At 37.2% G+C, this 21,244-nt stretch overlaps 1 protein-coding gene across 20 annotated transcripts in view; it reads right to left on the bottom strand.

Annotated features, from left to right (window-relative positions):
* The window catches only part of MPDZ (multiple PDZ domain crumbs cell polarity complex component), a 95,456-nt gene that overhangs the window by 26,802 nt on the left and 47,410 nt on the right, over positions 1–21,244 (bottom strand). For 8 of the 20 annotated variants that reach the window (XR_004237344.1, XM_032095196.1, XM_032095195.1 and 5 more), the window contains 10 exons: positions 19,692–19,979; positions 18,659–18,782; positions 15,431–15,629; positions 12,492–12,533; positions 7,977–8,081; positions 7,089–7,181; positions 6,427–6,604; positions 4,204–4,314; positions 3,593–3,676; positions 922–1,023 (listed from right to left, as the gene is read on the bottom strand). Coding sequence is in view for 19 of the 20 variants with exons in the window: in XM_032095196.1 (XP_031951087.1) it covers positions 922–1,023; positions 3,593–3,676; positions 4,204–4,314; positions 6,427–6,604; positions 7,089–7,181; positions 7,977–8,081; positions 12,492–12,533; positions 15,431–15,629; positions 18,659–18,782; positions 19,692–19,979 (1,326 nt within the window). In the remaining variant the exon portion in view is untranslated. The remainder of the gene's footprint in view (positions 1–921; positions 1,024–3,592; positions 3,677–4,203; positions 4,315–6,426; positions 6,605–7,088; positions 7,182–7,976; positions 8,082–12,491; positions 12,534–15,430; positions 15,630–18,658; positions 18,783–19,691; positions 19,980–21,244) is intronic. The other 12 variants (XM_032095201.1, XM_032095216.1, XM_032095209.1 and 9 more) reach the window with 9 other exon arrangements.

Genomic DNA, 21,244 nt, shown 5'->3' with positions numbered 1-21,244 from the left:
TCTTTTAAAATACGTGCAATTTTTTTCAGAAATACTTTTGAAAATATAGAAAACACGAGTCATCATTTATGTTACATGTCTACTCCCTTTCCTCAGAACTGTAACAAAACACAAAAAGAGATTTCAAAACACACATGCAATTATACACCACAGATCATATTATAAGTGTTTGTTGCACATTCAATATTTTTGACAACATGTGAAAATAGACAAAGGGCACAATCACTTCCAAGACGTAAAACCAGCAAGAAATTATTTTATTAAATCAAAAATGCATGCACATTAGGATTAAACTTTTTTTATTAACGTGTTAGAGATTAACTCTGTTCCCATTGTGAACAACATGCAGTAAGTAAGCCACAAAAAAAAAAAAAAAATCTAACTTTTTTATATTTCCAAAGACATCAGCGTCCTATTCATGGTGCATTAAAAGAATTTTCAAGAAGCAGAGGGAAAATATTTTCATGAAGCATCATAAAAAAAAGCTGCCAGTGTTTTTTTTTTTTCATGCAAAAATAAAAGAGAGATATCAAGGCTGGAAAGTCATAACCACAAAAAACCAAAAAGAAGTACATAGCAGCAAAACACCTTACACTGGTAAGACAGTTACCCTTGGTTGGTATTTTAACATATACCACAGGGACTGATCTTATAACTAAAAACCTACTCCTTTGGTAGCTCTGGATAGATCAGATTTCGTGGCTATGATTAATGGAGCTGGCATTTTTTAATTTCTCCATAACTGTTCTGTGTACATGCATGTCTGTGTCTTTTAAATTCACTATATAGAATTCTCAAGCTCATCAGCATAGCATTTAATGCAAACTGGTATGAAAGAAATTAAATGTAGAGAGACAGTAATGAGAAAGAAGCACACATAGGATGTTTGGTGAATGAAAAGATAGTGTGTCATCATCCAACCTTAGCAGTGTTGAACTGAGAAGAATCAGCAAATGGGTTAGTGCTGCTGAAGACAGCTGGCCTACAGAAAACACTGTTCTGCGGGAAAGGCAGGGAAGGGTTCTAAAAGGAAAGCATAATAGAAACTAAGCAAAAAAAATTTAAACAAATTATTTTCACTCATGAAGCAAAACACATTTATTTAGTTGTTTGGGCTAACCAAACAGGGTCCACTTTCTGCACTTTGCAACAGATATGTGAAGCTGGGAAAAACTGTATTTGCCCTGTGTTTCTGGCAGCAGAGAGGAAAAGCACCAATCCTCACACCTGTTCTAGACCACAGAGTACATCAAGTGCAGAACTGCACAGCATTTATGTGCTGTGATATTTGTACAATTTTGTCCAAACATCTCAGCATATGGGACACTCTCACACATTAATTAATTGAAAAAATTGTGGATTTCTCGGTTAGGATGAACACAATTACCTGTAATAATGTAGTAGATTTAGTCTTATTTTGAAAACCACAGATTCTCATAATTTGATTTAACTTCTGTGGTAACACACTCTGTTTATTTTGGAGAAGTGAGGGTTTAGTAATATCAGGCATCTCTAAGCAGATTTCATATCTAATAATAATTTTTACATAACACTTCGTATACGTGCATATGCATGTATAATTGCCTGAATCTATACTTTATTGAAACTAAATACTCTGGTCTTCCCCTGAAGCAAGGTACTTTCTCATTATTATTTAAGAGAAAAGGAGTTTACACATTTAGATCAAATAAAAGAATATCATTTGACCATTTATATTCCCTATGCACATTTTGTACTGTGTTCTATTTTGAGATCAGAATCTGCTTAATAAGGAGGAAACGGCTCTGATTTCAAATAGTATGTTGGAAATATACTGTGTATACCTAGAAGTAATTTCACTATATATTATATTTCACAAATATACTATGTCTATCCATCTGGAAATTACCTGTAAGTCTTAGGGCTGTAAGTTTAACACTCCTGAAAAATAGTATAGACAGAAATGTGAAAACCTTCCAGGATCATTTATATCAAGAGTAATTTAATCCAAATATACGGTGCTGTTTAAAAAATTTCTTAATGCATTTGGTTTTTTTAATTCTTCCAAAAATAGTAATAAACACAGCCCTAAACATTTATTTTCAAATACCATGTTGCAAAAAAGTAATGCAATTTGGTAAGACAACATATGTCTTGGCTCTACTGTATCTTCAGCAGTGACAAAGTAATGCCATGAATGACCAAGGTGTCTTCATGGGCAAGTCACTTAAAGTCAACAGGCTGTTTTCCCTAGGGTACAACAAGATTTTCTGTGAATGTGATTCACAGTTGATTTTGAATTTTATAAAGAGAAATTCGTGAAAAGTAATTTGTTACTATAATCATGCTATTACACTTTAAAAATACAATTCATCTGCAAAGAACTTTAAAATGTATCTTGTTGAAATTTTAGGTAACTAAAATAAACATCACAAACATTTCATATAACAACAGTAAAATTCTAGTAAAAGAGGAAACAAAAGATCAGCTACAGTCATTCAAAATTTTGCCTTTTTTATTTTGTCATGATGGCATAGCTCCTGAAATACTAGCCCTAATATTAATCCATGCAAAAGCATTGTATTAATACAGACTGATTACTGTGATAAAATATGGAGCATTTGAATTTGCCTGAACAGTTCAGTTTAGCATACTTTCTTGTGCAGTCTAGGACAAGAAAAACAAATGCTAAAATAAAGGGAATTTCCTCTTTAACTATTTTTTAAATTCAAATAAAGCCTCAAGTAACAGGATTTTTCTTTCTGTTTTTTCCTTTTTTTAACTAACTTCTGTTCAGAATTTTATCAATGTGTCCAAGATGCTAAGTTATCAGGAACTAGCTAGCATTTCATCCAGCATAATGCTGTAACACTACTATGGGACCATAATCACAGTCATATATTGTTTCTTACTCAGAAATACACAGTGGGGTATCAGTATGAAACACACACTCAATGGGTAACTCCTTAATAGCAAAACTATCACTATCTTTTCACAGTCCACGTGCATTATTTGGGCTATTCTGGAGTATACACAGGATCTGTAACTACTAAACCTGAATGAGAACAACTAAAGGAAAGAAATGGACTCATTAACTACATGTCACTTAAAACTGACTGCCTGGTTGAATACGTAGTAGTACCATAATAATTATAGCTCGTGTGTGCAGGCAGCTGGCTATTTGGGTGACTGGACATGAATGAAAGCAGGAAATTCCCTCATAAGATCTTACTATAAAGTACAAGTGTCAGTTTCAAAAGATGAAAATAATAAATATAATGCCATTTATGAAGATCACAACATAATGTACGGGTACAGGAAGAGCATTTGCAATGTTTCTGCTCACAGAGAAACAAGAGTTTGTTAGTACAGTCAAGAAATAACCAACAAGCTTAATCTGAAAAGAGAGAATAAAGAACTACAACCAAAAATAGCAAAGAAGCATTCTCTAAATAAAAGTTGTGATAAAGTAATGGCATCACTTCCATGCCAAATAGGCCTAAACATTCAGGAGTGGCAATTCTGTTCACATCACAGCAAATGCAAAAGCCTTACTTTAGTAGCTTCAGTATCAATAATCAACATTCAACAGAGCTTTTTCATGCAACTTTACCTTAGATGACTGACGATAAAATGGGTTAGTAGTTTTCTGCCCACAGGGAGCAGAAGCTGAAGGAGGGCTATAAAGAGACTCTGGCTGGAGAACAAGAGTTATGAGACAACTAGTAAATAAACATGCAGCTTACACAGACTCTACAATGAAGAAGTTTAGTTTCTAGTGATGCAAGCATCTTATATTAAAGCTCAGTAGCTTTTGTCTGCAATGTCCATGCAGCTTAGTGACGGAAAACTTCCGTGTACTTCTAGGTCCTTTCATTAACGTCCAAGGAATTTTTTAACAGGTGCTGTATTTCTGCATGCGCTCCTCAGACATGCTGTCAATCTCTAAGAGTTGGTTTTAGTTAGACTCCTACTCTGCCCCCCAACAAATTATCTTTCTTGAGGCTTTTCAAAATAGTTTGAGGACGGCGTGCTGGAGGGTATTTCCAAATCCAAATCGATTTCATTCTAAATGGAAATAATACTTAAATCAAATCTTTGTTCCTGAAATAGTTGAGATGGCACTTTCAGGATTAAATATCCCATTCCCAAACACCACCATCTTGAACATTTGCTTCATCTATTACTATGAATTACATCTCTTTTCACATTCTTTATGCTTACCCTTGGTCTGCTTATAATGCTCTGTACCATAAAGACTACAGGATTGCCTGCCTTCCGTATGGCTTCCACAGCTTGTTCGTGGCTGGCATCTCTGAGGTCAATTCCATCCACCTGTAATTGGAAGGCCTCATCTTAACATTGCAAGAAGCTACAAATGTCATGAGTCAGTCTTGAGTTTTGGTTAGGAAACTTTGACTAAAACCCAAACCTCTGTTTTTAGTGGAAACCTTTCTCCTGACGTGGCCTGAGGTCCCTCACACACAGGTTTGGTATTTCCAAGAGAACTGATAGGACAATAAATAAATATTCTCCTATTCCTCTGTTTTAAAAACAGGATTTTCAACATTTTTAGTTCAGGCTCCACAAGTTTTCCCTCAGGCAATGTAACAGAAGAGATATGATAATCTGAAGAGAGTGGTAGTGTTTACCAAATACTGCTTCCTGCGAATCTCATCTTAAGAAAAAACTATTACCCAGGACTTTATGAGATTTAAAAACTGAAACTTGTTAGGTGCTGGAGAGTCTTTAATGATGAGGTATTATGCTGGTACAGTGTACCTTTTTCTTTTCTTTTTTTTTTTTTTTAGAGCAAGGTAAGATCAATTTTAGGTACGAGACAATTTCTTCAGAAGTTAAATTTTTAGGTCAGAGCTGAAAAACTAATGGCTTCTAGAAGAAGGCATTTACAAAGGATGGCTAATTTGTCCCTGGTCATTTTTGTGCCTGGTTGTTTTCTTTCATGTCTGTATATGCGTGGGTGTGTAAAGCAATTTGTCCTGATATCCAGGTAAGAACAATGTTACGGTGAGGTTAGTATCAGTAAAGTATTCTCACAATGACCACAATAAAAGCTAGAAGCTAACACAGAAAGGTTATTTGTTAGTAGCAATTCTAGCACACAAAGTTATATGGTGAGGATTACCTCAACAACTTTTTAATTTTCTAACTCAAACTTAACCATCCAGTGCAAATAGGAGAGCATAAAAACAATCTGAGAGAAATTCTAAACCTACGAGGAACTGATCAAAAACAATACCACTCTCCAACTTCCCATGTCTGAAAAACTGTACACACTACAGAGATCAAGTTTACATACGCCACAACATGAGAAACTGAAACAGTCCATTCAGAAACAGTCACATTAACACAACATTTTGATTTCACTCACCCATTCCAGCTTCTGCCAGCATCACTACCAGAAACAACTGCACTCATAAAAATCCAGTTATTAACATGAAATTAATGTTTTTAACTTTGTGGCCTTTCAGCAAAATTCCACCTCCCAACTTCTTATATACTGCAAACTGTTGCATCCTGTTGTAGAAAGTGCTACCTATACTAAAGTATTATTTCAAGATTCTTGATATGGATCTTGTAGCAAACAGCAAACTGCAGTTTCAGTACCACCATGTAAGTCAAGCCAACTCTGAGCCAGAATCACCAACTCCATCACTCTGCTTGTTGTGCTTACCGATGGATAGTCAGCTAAGGACATCCAGCACAGTTAAGCAGAGGCAGTTCCTTATAGCCTGACACTGGAGATAGGGCAGTATCTGACCCTGATAGTCATGCCAGGAAAGACCTATTCCCTTCAGCATGTTCATTCTTCAATATCTTTATGTGAGAAAGCAGAAGTGGCTGCATGAGCACATTTCTAAGTAGAAGAGAAATTAAGATAAACCCCTCCCTGCAATACCCTGGCAACATTACACTCAGGCATGGGCACAATGTTCTTGAGGTCTGAAGTATCAAACCCAGATTTCTTCATGTCAAGAGAAAAAAAAATTGTGCCCCCCTTAATTCCTGCACAAAATGCACAAGAATGATGCAAATTGATTAAGATTTAAGAGGAAAATAAGCTTGGCATTCATTTGCATGGTTTGCACTGGCTATTTCTATTGCTATCCAATACGCAAAGGCGAAAAATCTTTTAGTTTCACCAAACTTAAGCTTTTTCCTACACATGCTGGTTTTAAAATAGGCAGGTCAAACTGCTGGCTTTGTAGATCCCTGCTCACACAGTCAGCCATCTATGTTTCAGGTTGGATATTCAACTTAACAGACAGCTGTCTGGACACAAACATCAGCAGATGGTACTACAGTCCATGTGGCTCAAGTGGTATCAGCTGGAGCAATTGCACAGCTGTCAGCCCAAACCACCCATCCATCTCAGTGACTCCTGAGATGCTGGGGGAATTGTAGCAAAAGGCATTCAGATGCTACCTCTACAATCCGATCTCCAGTTTTCAGTGTTCCATTTTTTCCAGCTGGGCTGTCTTCCAGGATATGCTTGATAAAGATCCCTCTCATCACTTCTCCATTACTCAGGCGGCTTCCCATCCCTCGTCCTCCAACAATGCTGATCCCCAATGACTTGCTAGGCTCTCTCCAGAGTTCGACCCTTTTGTGTCAAAAAAAGGAGGAAAATAAATTAAAATCTGTTGTCATTATGACAAAGTTGCATACTGAAGACACCTGGATTTGCAAAATTATTTTAAAAAATTCTGACGTAACTCCTCCTTGCAAAGTTTTGCCTTTCAATGGAAGTTATCTACTGGATTGATCAGAAATTCTGTAATTGAGTCTAGAGCTGGTCACGTAGTTTGGGTTCTAATAGAAACTGAATCTTTCTCTTCATCTTTTCTGACTTGATCCCTGAGGGTCAGCTTGGGCTAAGTAAAGATAAATTACTCTAACAATCAAGAAACTGCTAGATTGCAGGGATTTAGCCCAATGGCAGTAAAAGTCAATTGTTAATTATTCCTGCAATGCACAACATACATAAGTGCAGTGATTCTGTTAGTTTTTTACTCCTCTTAAAATATATTTCAAAATTTTTGAATTTCAGGTGACATTTTATTACATGCAACTAGACCTGCACTTACTTTCTGGGCTGGTTCCAGTTACTGAAAGCTGCATTTTGAAGTTCACTTTCTTCTCCCTCCCCCTCTTCACGTTCTGGAAGCTCTGGGAGTTCCCTGATGATAAACAGGAACATGCAATTTATTTCTAAAGAATCCATATAATCATTAGATTTTTCTGAAAAAATTCATATATTGAATCACCCTGCCAGCATTAGAATTTGTACCTCCCAGATTCACGGAAGGAACTTCTTTCTCTGATGTCTGTTACAATACATATGGTGTTCAGGGAGCCCCTGTCCACTTTTTTTCTGCAATGAAGTTTCTATCCACAACATGGAATAAAAGACTACAATTTGGAACTAGAACTAACTCAAAGCTAAAGGCAATTAACTATTTTCAAAATGGAAGAAATTACAACAGCAACACTCAACAAAACTTACTGCTTTTGGAGATAAATTTAAAAAAACCCCAATTATTAATCACTTTGAAATTTTGGGCTGTAACACCAATGACTTTTTGAAACTCAAGGAAAAGAATGGCACAATTTATTCTTTACAGTTATGTTCTGGAAAGACCATCAATACCAAAGTCTTATGTTGGAAGCACTTCAGTATCTGTGGCAATCCATAAATCCAATTACATGGTATTTAAGAGAAATTTAGGATGAGAAACAATTCAATCTCCTTTTTGCACAGATCAAACAGTCTTGTAAGAATGCTTAAGAATTTGCTAGTCAAAGCAAAAACTGTATTCTTAACAGCTTTTTATTTTAGTGGCTGCTGGTTGAAGAAAATCATCCATCTTTCATCTCTTCTAAAACAAAACTTATCTCCCCAAAATGTGCAAGGTGTATGGAAAGAGTCAGATTCAAGAGCTATCTGGGAGAAAACCATACGCCTTTTGACTCACCTGACAATATGTGAAGGAAAAAGTTCAAGCGGCACATCTCCCTCTGTCTGTTGTCCCATACTGGCCCTGTACTCGTCTAAATTTTCTGCTGGCACATATGTAATACTGCAATAAAACGGGACATGATTAAACTAGCATGAGGAATGCCAGTCCTCCCTTTGGTGGGTGTGTGGTATGGATATGAGGAAGCCACTCACGACTGCTTTGTTGACTTCAAAGCCACAGTGCTGGTATGTTGGGAATAAGCATTTACGCAATCCTTTGTGACTTTGCAACAAGTACACATTTACAGTCAAATTAGGTAGCTGAACAGCATATAATTTTTTATAATTAAAGTAAATGGTGCTTGAACAGTGACAAGAATGTAACAAGGGACAATCCAGCCTCATTCAAAACAGAGATTCCTTGTGCAAAGACAAACATTGAAGGATCTGTGAGGTTTAAGGCACCATTACCACCCCCAATGACTGCTGAAAATGTTTCTGGAAGTTGGCCTGTAGGAGGTTTTGTGCTTTTCTGGGTGGTTTTGTATTTATTTTAGATTTCTATGCTTTTAGTGAAGAACACTTCATGGGTTTGGACATATAAATCTGTTACAGCACACCACCTATGCCACAGGTACCAATCCCCTGCTCAACTCCTTCCTCCAGGCCTTCATGCACTTCCAACCAGTTTGGGACAGTCAGACAGACATGTTTTACCAGCCAAATGATGTGGAGACTCCAGTTGATGTTTGAATGCCAGAAACAGAAATAGCCCAATAGACTGGGAAGAGTGAAATAAAGAGGGAAAAAAAGATTAAGGCTTGAAGAATGTACCTTAGAAAAAAACTTCCACCTGGGAGGCAAAAGGATACCATGGTATATACCATCATATAAACAGGGCTACTTAGATAGTCCTCCTTGAACAATGCTTTGTCTTTTTAAAAACCTACAGTTGTTCATTAAGCAGCTTAGCTATCAGACTCAAGTATACCAAGAAGTAAGGCTGATGGAAAAACGGCAGAAAAAAGTCTGTCTTGCCAAACATCACACTGTTAAAAGAAAAAATAACATATTTCTCCATGGAAGAGACAGGGCTAAAAGAAAAATAAATGGTCTTGGCCACTTCACAAGGATGTGTAAGCTGCTGGGAAGAGACACTTTCGGGTCTGAGGCTCTTACATGGAGCCATCTCCTGTCCATCACTCCTGATTGATGTCCTTTCTGTCACACCCTGATTGCCACTGATTCTGCCTTGCAGTATTCTTCTGCTGAATACATCAAGCATCAGAAGAAATGTAAATAAACTTTTATATGACTAATGCTGTCAGTCTAAAACACTACCAAAAATTGTTGTAAGGACCACCTTAATTTGTCCATCTGTGTATGTGTCCAAGCATGTTCCTTATCTCCTCTCACACCTACCATATCTAGAAACATGCAAAAAGGGTCAGTATGGAGGTGCCTAGGGTGCTGAACAGAAGAAACTTCCTAGTTCTTTTTATGAAAATTTCTAAAACCTTATTATCTAAATCCATATCCATTCTAAAAATCTTTATTATCACCAGCTTTACTTCTTTCTAAAATCTCCTCCCTGTTCTGCACTGGCCTTTTTTCAAACACACAAGTGTTACTCCACTAGTCATAACATATTTTCCTTTTGGAGTGCTGAGAAGTTAACATACACTAGGAAACAAACCCTCAGCACAACATCACCAGCTCTTATCTGCCTTTCCTGAGGGCATTCTAGCACTGGAAAATGCTACAGGCATGCAGCACTATTCTGTGAAGACCCAGAAGTGAAACAGCAAGAAGAGAGAGAGAAAAGAATTTTCAAAAATAATGACTACTATTTCTCAGTCATCTCCAACTCTAAGTGTGTCGAACAACAGCGAAGTATTATGCTCACAAAACCCATGGGTCAAATGCTGATGCAGCAGCTTCATCAGGTAGGCCCATAAGAATACCTTGCCTCTACACAAGCTGTAAGATCTGCAAATTACATTTCAATGTAAGAAAACGTAACACTCATTCAGTTAACATTCATCACTTATAAAAATTAGGAAATAATGTAGCTTTCCCTTGACAGAAAGATGCAGTAAAGAAACCAAAACTGCAAACAATGTTTCTGCTGGCTAGAAGGCTTGGATAATCTTCTTTATGCTAAACTGAAGCTGGAAGCTATGGTTCGAAGTGTGGAAAGGAGAATGGCACATTCCTACAAAGGAAAAACGTTAGCCCAGATTCAGCCTGAATGTATACAGCAGAGTGTAACTCTGACAGTACAGTCTCCAGTATGTATCAACTCTTGTCTAGTCCTTTTCTGCAAGGAGCACAAGGCAAACAATTACGCAGGGTTCCAAGGTCCACGGGTGTATAGTCCTTGCCTTATACATGAGCACTTGAGATCAGCTGATCTCAGGGGGGAGGCAAACCATATGCACTCCAACTTCTGGGATACCCTATTGTTTATCATTACATGATTAAATAACTGACATTGTACTGAAATATTAAAAAGATATGACTCAAAGAATGCTCTCAAAGAGTTTTAAATGCTACTTAGAAACATCTCCCAAAAGATGCCTTAGCTTCACTTGCTGTGTACAGCACAGGAACTGCAAAGAAAAGTTTGCTTTACAATTTTTAAAATATGCATCTAAAATTGAGCAACTGAATTACATAATAGATTTCCACGGATGGAATAAAATTTAGATAATCTCACTGGGAGCTGATACATTTTAAGCTCTTTGGAAAAATACATTATTTCTATTCTAGTGCTTAGCTACAGTTCTGATAGTCTAATTTAAAGCACTCAAAGGAACATTCAATATGTTTTTATGTTCATTCTTATCTACAACTAGATTTCTGTAATGCTTCAGCTGTTTCACTAATATAAACCAGAACACTTGCATTTTGCAAAAAAAAGTAACATACAAAAGAAAACCAAATTACATGGGTCAAATACATGAAAAGTTATATTCCACATGGAATCTTGCTCATGATTTTCAAAGTCTGGTTAACTCCAAAAGTTTCCCTAGCTGCTCTTAATACCTGTATTACTGATGTGACTGTCCTCCTACTCTCTCTGTTTTGCATGTTATTATTGAAATGAAAAGCTTTACCAAAAACGCTCCCTCTGTGGTAAACTACATTTTTAGGAAATACGTATGCCAGAAAGCAGTCCTTGCTAAGAGGCCATTCAACCTGCTCCTGCCTTCTTTGACACTTGGCAAGGTCACACTGCATTAAAGACCTCAGATTTTGAAGAGTTTTTTTCCCTGCTTAGTGCTCATGGGCAGACACCTCACAGCTATCAAATCCATCACTTGCTGGACTGCTACTGGAGCTCACTCAGAGGTCAAAGTGATGTCTGAAGACATTCAGCATCATCCTGAACAGCTCAGACTGTGGCTGGGATGATAAGCACGGGACAAGAAATGGTTTTGGCTCCTCTGACCAACTGTTGAACCTTGTGCTGTAAAGTGAAAATAAAACCCCATCAAGGCACCTGAATAGTTCACCTGCAAAACAGACTGTTACTGTCTTAATACAGTTACAGGGAAGACAGCAAGAGAAACAAGAGCCAGAAAACAGAGATGAAGACACAGAAGACAGAATATAAGTAAATGACTGCTCCACTTCTGTGTTGTATTTCTTCGCTGCAAGAAAAATCAAAGTTCAACAATTTCAAAGGAAAGTATATGCATGGTTTAACCATTTTTCTCTCTTTTGTAGCTGTACAGCTTGAAAGAAAAGCATTCTGGTTTTCTTTCTTGAGAGCTATCACCACTTCTCCTACCCCCAGAGATATGCACTAGCAACTAAAGCAGTGACAATGGAAACACCAATGGTTGTACATATGAAAATACTTGTAAACACAACACTGCATGCAGTACAGAGGAACATTTATCACATGCTTGATTGAATAGCCACACAAAACCTCAAAACACCAACAAATCAAATTACAAAGTATGGAAAATGCTCAGGACAAATTAATGTAATTAACACTTAAGGTTCAATTTGAACCTTTTCATACATGAGGAAGTAAAATGTAAGTGCCACAGAAAATATGACACTGAGATTAATCCAGATATCAGTACATTGTACTCATGCCAATTCTAGAAGTGAACCCTGTACACATACACACAACACACACACGTGCTCTGAGCACACCTCGGGTGGCTGTCATAGATGAAATTAAAAAATATTAACAATGATTTTTTTAAAATACTGGTATATTCATTCCAGACTTAGAAAGTATGCTCCAATCTTCAAGTTTAAAGCCATATATAAATATATAATACAATTATACACACACAGTCATATCCTTTTTAATTAAAGAAAAAATATATACACATCCACATGTGCAGCCACATGTGCATGCACACATATACATACATGAGGAGAAAGAGAATATGTACCTATATCTGGATATATCCCTGACATTACTATTGATGTCATAAAAGCATGGAATGATTTTACAGACAAGTTGCAACACAGAGCCATAATGAGTTTCTGAATCGCCAATACTCACACATAACAGAGGGCCTGATCATCAGCAGGTGCTGGAGAAGATCTAGAATGTGAAGCATACGATGCAGTGTCTTTTTACAATGGTGTTAATTAATATCAATGTCTCAAGATGAATGCGAGAGGCATATTTAAGGATGTAGAAGTGTGAGCTGTTCTTTTTTTTCCTCCTTTCTGTTTTTTTGTCCTATTCCACCTCCACTTCATCTACATCTAACCCAGAAAACATCTGCTCTTTATTATTGTCTATAGCAGTGATTATTATGACGCATGGAAAATGGAATTGCAATCTCTCTTATTTCTTGATCCGGAATTCATCCCTCCAGTTTAGTCAGGTGAATTCTAATTGAGCTTTATAATTATCTGACAGATGTTACAAGCAGCTGCTGCTGAGCACAAAGCATTGGCTATTATTACGGAAATATAAGAGCTCCTGGCAAGGTAGAGTGAGAAGTGAAACAGAATACATTCTGGTAAGGCCACACATCTGGTTTTCCACACACAAAGAGGGAAAAAAATTAAATACCCAACTCTGAAACTCAGATTGCTGGTTCTTGAACTATTCAAAAACAAATTTCCTTTAATAAAATTAAACAATGCCTTTACATGGCCAGTAAGAACGGCTTTGTGTTTTCTCTGCAAATATTATTTGCCACTGTTTGAAATACAGTTTTGCAAGCAAAATACTTCTGCTTAATCACTTTTTGGGGAACCCTGCTACTCCAAAAAAGCTCAGTCTAAAAGTTAAGGGGTAAATTTTGCAGTAAGGACTAAGAGGAATGATATCTATATGATCACGTCTGAGTGTTAGCATATCCTTGTTTTCCAAATAAGACACCAAAGAGATTCAACTTAAATCTTTGAAAAGCTGGCCCTTAAATCACAAATGCTGCAAGGTGATGTGCCACATTAGCTCTAAATTGACAAATATGGGGGGGTGGGGGAGGTGAGAGCAGGGGAGGTTTGTGTATATCCTTCTCAGCAAAAATGAAGAACTATCTGAACATGAAGCTCCTCATCTCCAAATTTCTGATTTGGGATGTTACCCACATGTTTATATCATAATATTTTTCTGGGATCCTGTAATGTTCCTGCAAGTTAAAAATTAAAGAAAAGTTTCATTATCCTGAATAGTTTTATAACAAAACTGCGTAGCCCCAAAAATACTGTAATTTTCCTTTCAAGACTCCTTTAGAAGCTACTGAAGGATTTAGTCTTTCTGTTTCTGAAGTGGAGAAGCTGGCTTCACTTTAAAACTTGTCATAGGAATGCAACAAAGACATAAATACAAAGCAAAAGACAAAAATCTTGAGTAAGAGTAAGAACAGCTACTGCCCCTTTTCTGCAATATCTTTCAGAAACGGGATGCATTTTTCTCTGGAAAATCTAAATATCCACATCTAAGGCAAGATTTTAGTATTTCCAACATATCTGCAAAAGAATATGACTACAAAACAAAACTTGTAGTCACACAGCATAAAATACAGCAGCTATAAAAGGATAAGCACAAATAATGAACACATCTATATTTGATCATGTAACAACAGCACTAAGAAAACACTCTTCATAGAAAAATGGTGCTGAAGCATTTGTGTCTCTAAGCAGATACACACAGACATGCAAACACATACAACCGATTTCAATCATGACAGTTGGAGTTGTAGTTTGGAAGCCTACAGTAATAAATGTCACACTTCATCAACACTGACTCGCTTATATTCCTGACGGCACTGACAACAATGTAATTCATTATATGAGCATATCCCTTTATTTAAATAGGCTTACATTAAATCATAATCTTAAATGAATGACAGCTGTGGGGCAGGCAAGTAAACCTACCACCCACAGTGAAGTTACTTTGCCCACCTGTTCCCAAAACACTAGGTCTCTTCCAAACTAGAATACTTCTGGGCAAGTATGGAATGCCCTGCTGTCCATTCTGAATTCAGTTCTGACCACAGTTATCTGTAACCACACTGGGACTGGACTGATTCTTTCAAGGCCACCCTCTCAAATAAGTAGAGGCTTTTATTACCAACAACTCCATTAATCCCATTTGCATATCTGACCCAATCAATGTAACCACAGGCTAAACAGAGAAAACAGCCACCAGGTTTTGAAGCTGTAAACCCAGCTTTGGTGTGTCTACAGCTTCACCCACAACTTCAGGAACAGCCTCATTTCTACATGGTGCTTGTGGGCAAAGTTAATTACACAGCCACAGCAGCTAGGTAGAATTGTACCTTAAGGCAGAGTTAAAATTCTGTAAATTGTTTGAACTTGAGAGGAAGAAACTTTCTCATCAAGTGGATTTCTCAAAACTTGTATTAATTATTGGAAGTTTAAAACTACTACTACCAAGAGCAGAGCTCATTCATATGCACATGAGCAACAGCTCATTCATATGTACTAATAAAAAATTGGAAGTAACTACACAAAACAGTGTTTCTACTGTTGGTCACAGAGGTACTGAAATGTTTTAAGCATTAATTTCTGCATTAACATAATATTTCATACTTTCTATCTGGCAGCTAAAACCAAAACTCATTGAAAAATCAAATTAAATCACTTGTGCAATGGCCAGGACAGTCCACCTTCAAGAATCACAAACATCTTGAGAAAATTGTTACTTTCTTTAGAAGAGTCATACTATGAATGCAAAATTCTGACTAATCCTATTCTTTCGTAAAACTAGGCAGGGCAGTAATGATGGTGATACTCATGACAGTAATTTCTAAGAACATCTGAAGCTTCTCATACAAGTGATCTCGTCTTTGAAAGCCTTGGAAATGTAATCTGAAGGTGAATTACCCATCTGAAGCTGCATCTTAACAGTAAATTCATGTGAAATAACAAAATTTTCATTTAAAATACTTGCATAAATAAAAAAAAAAGTTATTATTAGCTTTTTCCTACCATAATTCGTCATCTAGTTTTACCTACTTTATATCTGGTCCAATGAGTGAATGTCGTCTCAGCATAGCCCGGGCTTGTGCATTGGTTAAGTTAGTGGTTGACTCTTCATTAATGGACAGGATGCAGTCCCCTACACCAATCCGTCCATCACGACTTATTGAGCCTCCATGGATGACACTGCGAACTATCACTCCCAAACCATCTTTATTAGAACTTACTGTCATCCCTATACAAAAAACACATGAAACAGTTAATGTCTTTGAGCCACAGCTCTGGGTGCCAAGATAAAGAAACGTAACTTGGGGCACAGGGAAAGGAAAAGTCAGCTGACCTATCAATATCACCAAGCCTATAAATGTTGCTCTTAGTCTCACCCTTTGAGATAGCAATTACAAATCACAATCACAGTAGCTTTACCTTGTTGTCATTTCACATACTCAGCTCAATACAAAAAAATTTGGGACAGTGGAAATTAAAGCAAAAAATAAGAAAGATAATAAAATTGCTTTAAAACCATTTAAAGTCTCCACTCTGCTAATGGTTCACTGGGTTTATACACATTTTACTTTCGTTTATGACAACTCTCTTTGGAAAGAAGGTGAAATGATTAAACAGGTAATTAATAGGCTGAAAACAAATACACACTTATTTTCAACAGAAAGTGTGAATTAGATCCCACTGACATGGTGACTGCATTCCAGCTCTCCTATGTGGGCCATAGCTTAGACCCAGAAGAGTATCCTGACTTCCGTGAAAGTCTGCATACTGCTAATGGATACAGTCCAACATTTTACTTAAACCAGTATCCTACCTCTGGCACAGCAGAATACTGCTTCTCAATATTTATACATGCTTTAACTCCTCTTTCTTTTCAGTAATGGGAAATGAGACAGAAATGCTCTTGTCCCTCTTCTCCCACGGGGAACCCATACAGACTGACTTATGATGGGCTTCATGTGTCACTGTGACTGTTCTTACACACATGAGTTGTCATTTACCTTCAGGGCAGTCGGTGATCATGAAACAAACCCTAGTAATGGTTTCAGGAAAAACTGTTCTTCACTAAGGCCGTGTGAAAGGCAGGGCTGGGACCCTTGAAGTCCACCCAGTGGACTTCCACTATCTTAATACTGCTTCATAAAAACCATTTTATTTTTCTGAAATGTGGTTTGAAATTCTGAACCTAACTTTGCTGTTTAGCTAGGACAGTAACAGACATTACCAAGGGTAGTGAAATAGCACCTTAGAAAAACATACATACAACAAACTCCCTTTCCCTTTTTCTATGCTGATATCATTACAGATCTGGAAGGCTGGTGTCACACTTTGGACATCCACATTTTCAGGTTAAAAATGCAAATGCCACTGTAAAGTTGCCAAAACTTTTGCACAGGAAAATGGCATTTCAGCTCCTCTTCTGCATTTGGGTGCTTCTTATCTTTTAAATAATCACAGCCAAATGTTAAAGCTCCAGCTGTGGCTGGCTTTAAAGAGCTGCTGCAAACTATGGGTGACACCATTTAAAAGGAAAAAAGAAGTGCCAGTTCTCAACTCTCAATTATTTAATTGATGCAGCTGCAGCTTTCAACATCATTCATAGTTCTTGACTTAGCTCTTTTTTAAAAATGGAAGGTAAAAGCAGAGCAGCCATGTGCGTAAAGTGGTCACTGTGCCCAGGCTGCTTCCCAGGCCAGAGCACACTCAGACTGGAAGAAAAATGGTACAGTCAAAAGCCAGAAGAAAGCAATATTCACATTCATACTTTGTACATATCAAGACCAGTCTTATTTTTCATGCATACAATGTCTGCAATATGCACCCTGCCCCAAGGCTGTATTTTCATGCTGTATTATGCTTGATACGAAATTTGCTTTGATGTTCACTGCACTTAAAATACTCATACACATAAATGAAAACCTATTCCACTGAATGAAGAGTTTATTGCAAAGAAAACTTTTTTATACAAAATCCAGGTACCCCAAAATGCATTGTGACCTGCACTTGATACAGCCTAGCAATGAGGCCAGTAAAGGTAGTAGTTAACCGAGCACCTCATCCCAATGAAAGATAAACTTTATACCTGTATCAGCCTTTTCTACATCCTTCTGTTTTCAAAACCCTGACTTTAATTAGACCTTTTGAAGGATGGCTGTTTCATGAAGGTGATACGCCACAGACCAAGCATCCAGCCATCAGAAAGCAGGTTACTCCAGGTCGAGGTGCCCACTGAAATACAGCATCACAGCTGTAATAGACTGACACCCACCTCTGCACAGCAAGGAAGTCCCGACTGGGGACTGTTTATAAACATCCAGTTCTGTGGACAGCCCATTTTAAAGCACTTGAAGAGTTACTGCTAATAGCCAGCACTGACACAAAGTCCTGCCCTGTCAATCCCAGAGAGTCTTCAAGAATATGCAGTTGGCTGGAAGAAACAGCACCAGGAACCTAAATCTAACCAAATGAACACACAAGCCGTGAACAGGAGGGACACATCACTGCCTTTCAACACAAAGCCTTCCCGGTGTGGGTTCTTGGAGGGGTTCTGTTCTTGTTCTCCCCCTCACACTGCCCAGGGCTACACCAGGGAGCAGGATAGGACAATGAAAAACATTATCATCTGTTGTGTGTGTTCACTCCAAAACATGTTTCTAGTCAGTATGCTCAGGAAGTTCCAGAGTGCAGATACCTAAAAACTTTGAACTTCACTACAAAATGGTAGTATCATTAAGCCAAAAATAATACCTATTAAATTTATCAATAATATGATTTTCAGAAACATTGAGGCACTTTGGATTCAAGTACAAATTTGAGGCAAGGAAGAAAACAGCTTGTTTAGACCCTTTTAACCATCCTCAGGAAACAAGACCATTTTGTGCTAACAATTACTTGGAAGTCTCGTCTGCAGCTCTTTGACCATAATATTCGTCTACAGGATTCCTCGGCTGTATCTTGTTTGTCCACGGTATTAGTACAGACATTGAAAATGCATTAAAATTGTTCTGTCAACATTTAGGAAAGACTAAACTCCTTTATGAGAAAATAAATTCTCAGTGAGACTGCACATTTCACTTTTGTGTTCACAGCGACAGCAAATGAATCCAGTGCCATCACAGTCAAAAAGGACAAGAGCAGCAAAGAATGAATATCCTGTCCCCACTAAATGGAAAATATTTAGTTTTTACCAATAAAACATACAAGGGAAACCAAAAGCCATATTCCTGAAGAGGTTACAAAAAAAGTCCGCTAACTTACCTAGGCTTGAATTGCCTTTTGCAATAGTGATTGTCTTCTCATACATGTTTTTGACTGAATTTGGGGGTGTGGAACTTCCCTCCAAAGATACTGGGCATCTCTTTTCCATTAAAAGCAATTGATCCTAACATAAGGAAAAATAACATTAGTTCAGATTACCAACATAAAAATATGATTCATCATACTGATCTCAACTACTTTTGCCTTATACAAAAGCCATGGACATAATTAAGTCAGACTCCTTATATACACATTGGTATAGTCAGTTCATCAAAGATCAAACAAACATCATGATTTCTGTTTTCATTCAGGCAATATACCAAATCTACCAAAAAGCATGATTTTAATTTAGGGACATCAAAATTAGTAAGATGAATTCAAGGGCCTCAGATTCATTCACCATAGATGTCTGACAATTTGCCAGTACTAAGTAACAAATCTTGTATAAAATTGCAGCTTTTTTAAGCATTTCTTAATAAACCACTAAACAGTGGTTTAAAATAAGAAACACATGTCACAGTGACTGAAACATAAAGGAATATTATGTTTGCACACTGCAGCATCACAGGTCAGTTTGTGAGCTGAACTGCACAGGCTTGCAAGAACACCATGATGCAGGATATTCACACCACTCCCCCTTGGTTTCCTAGGCCAGATTCCAGCTATGTGCCTCCTATTTGCACTCATGCCCCTGTGAAGGTTAACAAGGGCTACAAAAACTCCCGTGTCCTGCCCAGTGGGTACACTGCGGTCCAGCAGTATCTAATGATGTGAGGCCTTAGAAGACTTGTATATGCCCCTGTACTGCCAGGCTCTGAGAAAATTCTATCTTGATGCCAGAAATTACGCCCTGTTGGAAAAGTCTAAATTCCGAAGTTTTGATGTGAGCTCACACATTTGAAGGACATTAATAATCAAAGAACTACATGTGGTTGTTGGCCAGTGACAATTTCTGTACGGAATTCTTTGGCCTAATTACAGGCTTTCTGTACGCTTTTAAATTACTATCAAAAAAAAAAAGGAAAATAACTACTTTTTCATTGGGATCAAGCTGTGGGGTAGTAGCAAGGCTTATATTTGGTACAATTTCTGGTGCTGTCTGAGATCCTGTCCATGTTGCTGTATTTTCACTTTCATTTTGGTTGATATCCGAAACATCCAGAGTCAGAAGATCTGTTTTAGTTAAATCACTTGCAGTTTCCAGGCTACAGTCCACTACAGACTTTTCATCTCTCAGTCTCTGATCCAGATTCATGTTGTACAGATTCTTCTCAGATACATGGAAATCAGCTGCAGCATTTGGGCATTCCTCTCCAACAGACTGTTCAACACAGGAGACAGTGAACAATTACCATTCATTTGTAGTATAATTCAAAACCACATATCATGCTAAAACCTTAAACAAAAACTAATCTCATAGAATTTAAACATACTGCTGTAAGATCAGTAAGATCAACCTCATCTGCAATTCCCGACAGGCATTCATTCTACTATACAGTGAACTTGATTTCTTAAACAATTTCTTCTGCTTTATAATACCAGAAATCAGTAAAGTAAGTTACTAACTCTAACTTGGTACTCTTCAATAACTTTCTACTAACTTCAGCAAAGTAACATTCACTTACACATTCTCATACTAGACATAATTCCAGTAAGTTTTTAAAATTCAAGCATCCAATTGTTTTTCTCAGGTGAAAGAACTTTGCAAGACCAATGTCTTTACTTTCAGCACACTTAGCAAGAAAAGAGGAATTCCATACAGCTCAGACATAAGAATGCAACGTAATCATCCATTTAACTGAGCAGAAACATATTAAGATTTCTCTTTCTCAGAAAGAGTGACAAGTACAAACTTGGTCAAACCTCAGCAAAAAGTGAATATGGGGGATTTGAAGTGTCACAACAATGAAATACAATAATGCAATTACAGAAGCTTACTGGATAATACTTATTGCAAATCTAACAATTATGGCTGCAGTACTAGGACTAAGTTCTCTACACATTCGTTTAGACTTCCACAGTTCTGAGGTGCTGCCTTTGAAATGTTTCAAGGGATTTCAATAATCACAACATTCTGGAAAAAAAACTTTCAAATATTCTCTAGCTGACCTTTTAAAGTAAGTTATTTTAAAAACATGTATGCCATTAGATTTTAAAAAGATACATCGAGGACTCAGAAGTTAGACTTACAGGCTCTGTATCAGTATTAGGGATTTTTCTCTGAAATGCAAAAAAAGTAGTCAGAAACAACTACCTCTATCTGTCTTAGTTGTTATCCACTGGTCCTATTAATTGTTCTATTCCCTTTTCAAAAAGTTGGAAAGATTCCCAGGATTTGGGGATATTTTGCAACATTTTGTCTCAAGAGCCACAGAATTCATTTTTGTCAACTTTCATGAGGTGCATACATGCTTGTTCTGTCCCCAGACAAGAATCAAAAAAGCCTAACAAGTAAATAAGTAGTTTAAGTAACAGCTGAGAAGATAATTGACCAAAGCCTAAATACAACTAATCTGTATGATATAATCAATGACATAATTTTCTACCTTTCTGAGAAAAGAACACGAGTACTATAATCTATTAAAA

This window comes from Corvus moneduloides, chromosome Z (genome assembly GCF_009650955.1).
Source record: "Corvus moneduloides isolate bCorMon1 chromosome Z, bCorMon1.pri, whole genome shotgun sequence".
NCBI classification, from domain to species: Eukaryota; Metazoa; Chordata; class Aves; order Passeriformes; family Corvidae; genus Corvus; species Corvus moneduloides.
Note: the sequence above shows the minus strand (reverse complement) of the source record. Positions and strands in the feature narration are given on the sequence as shown.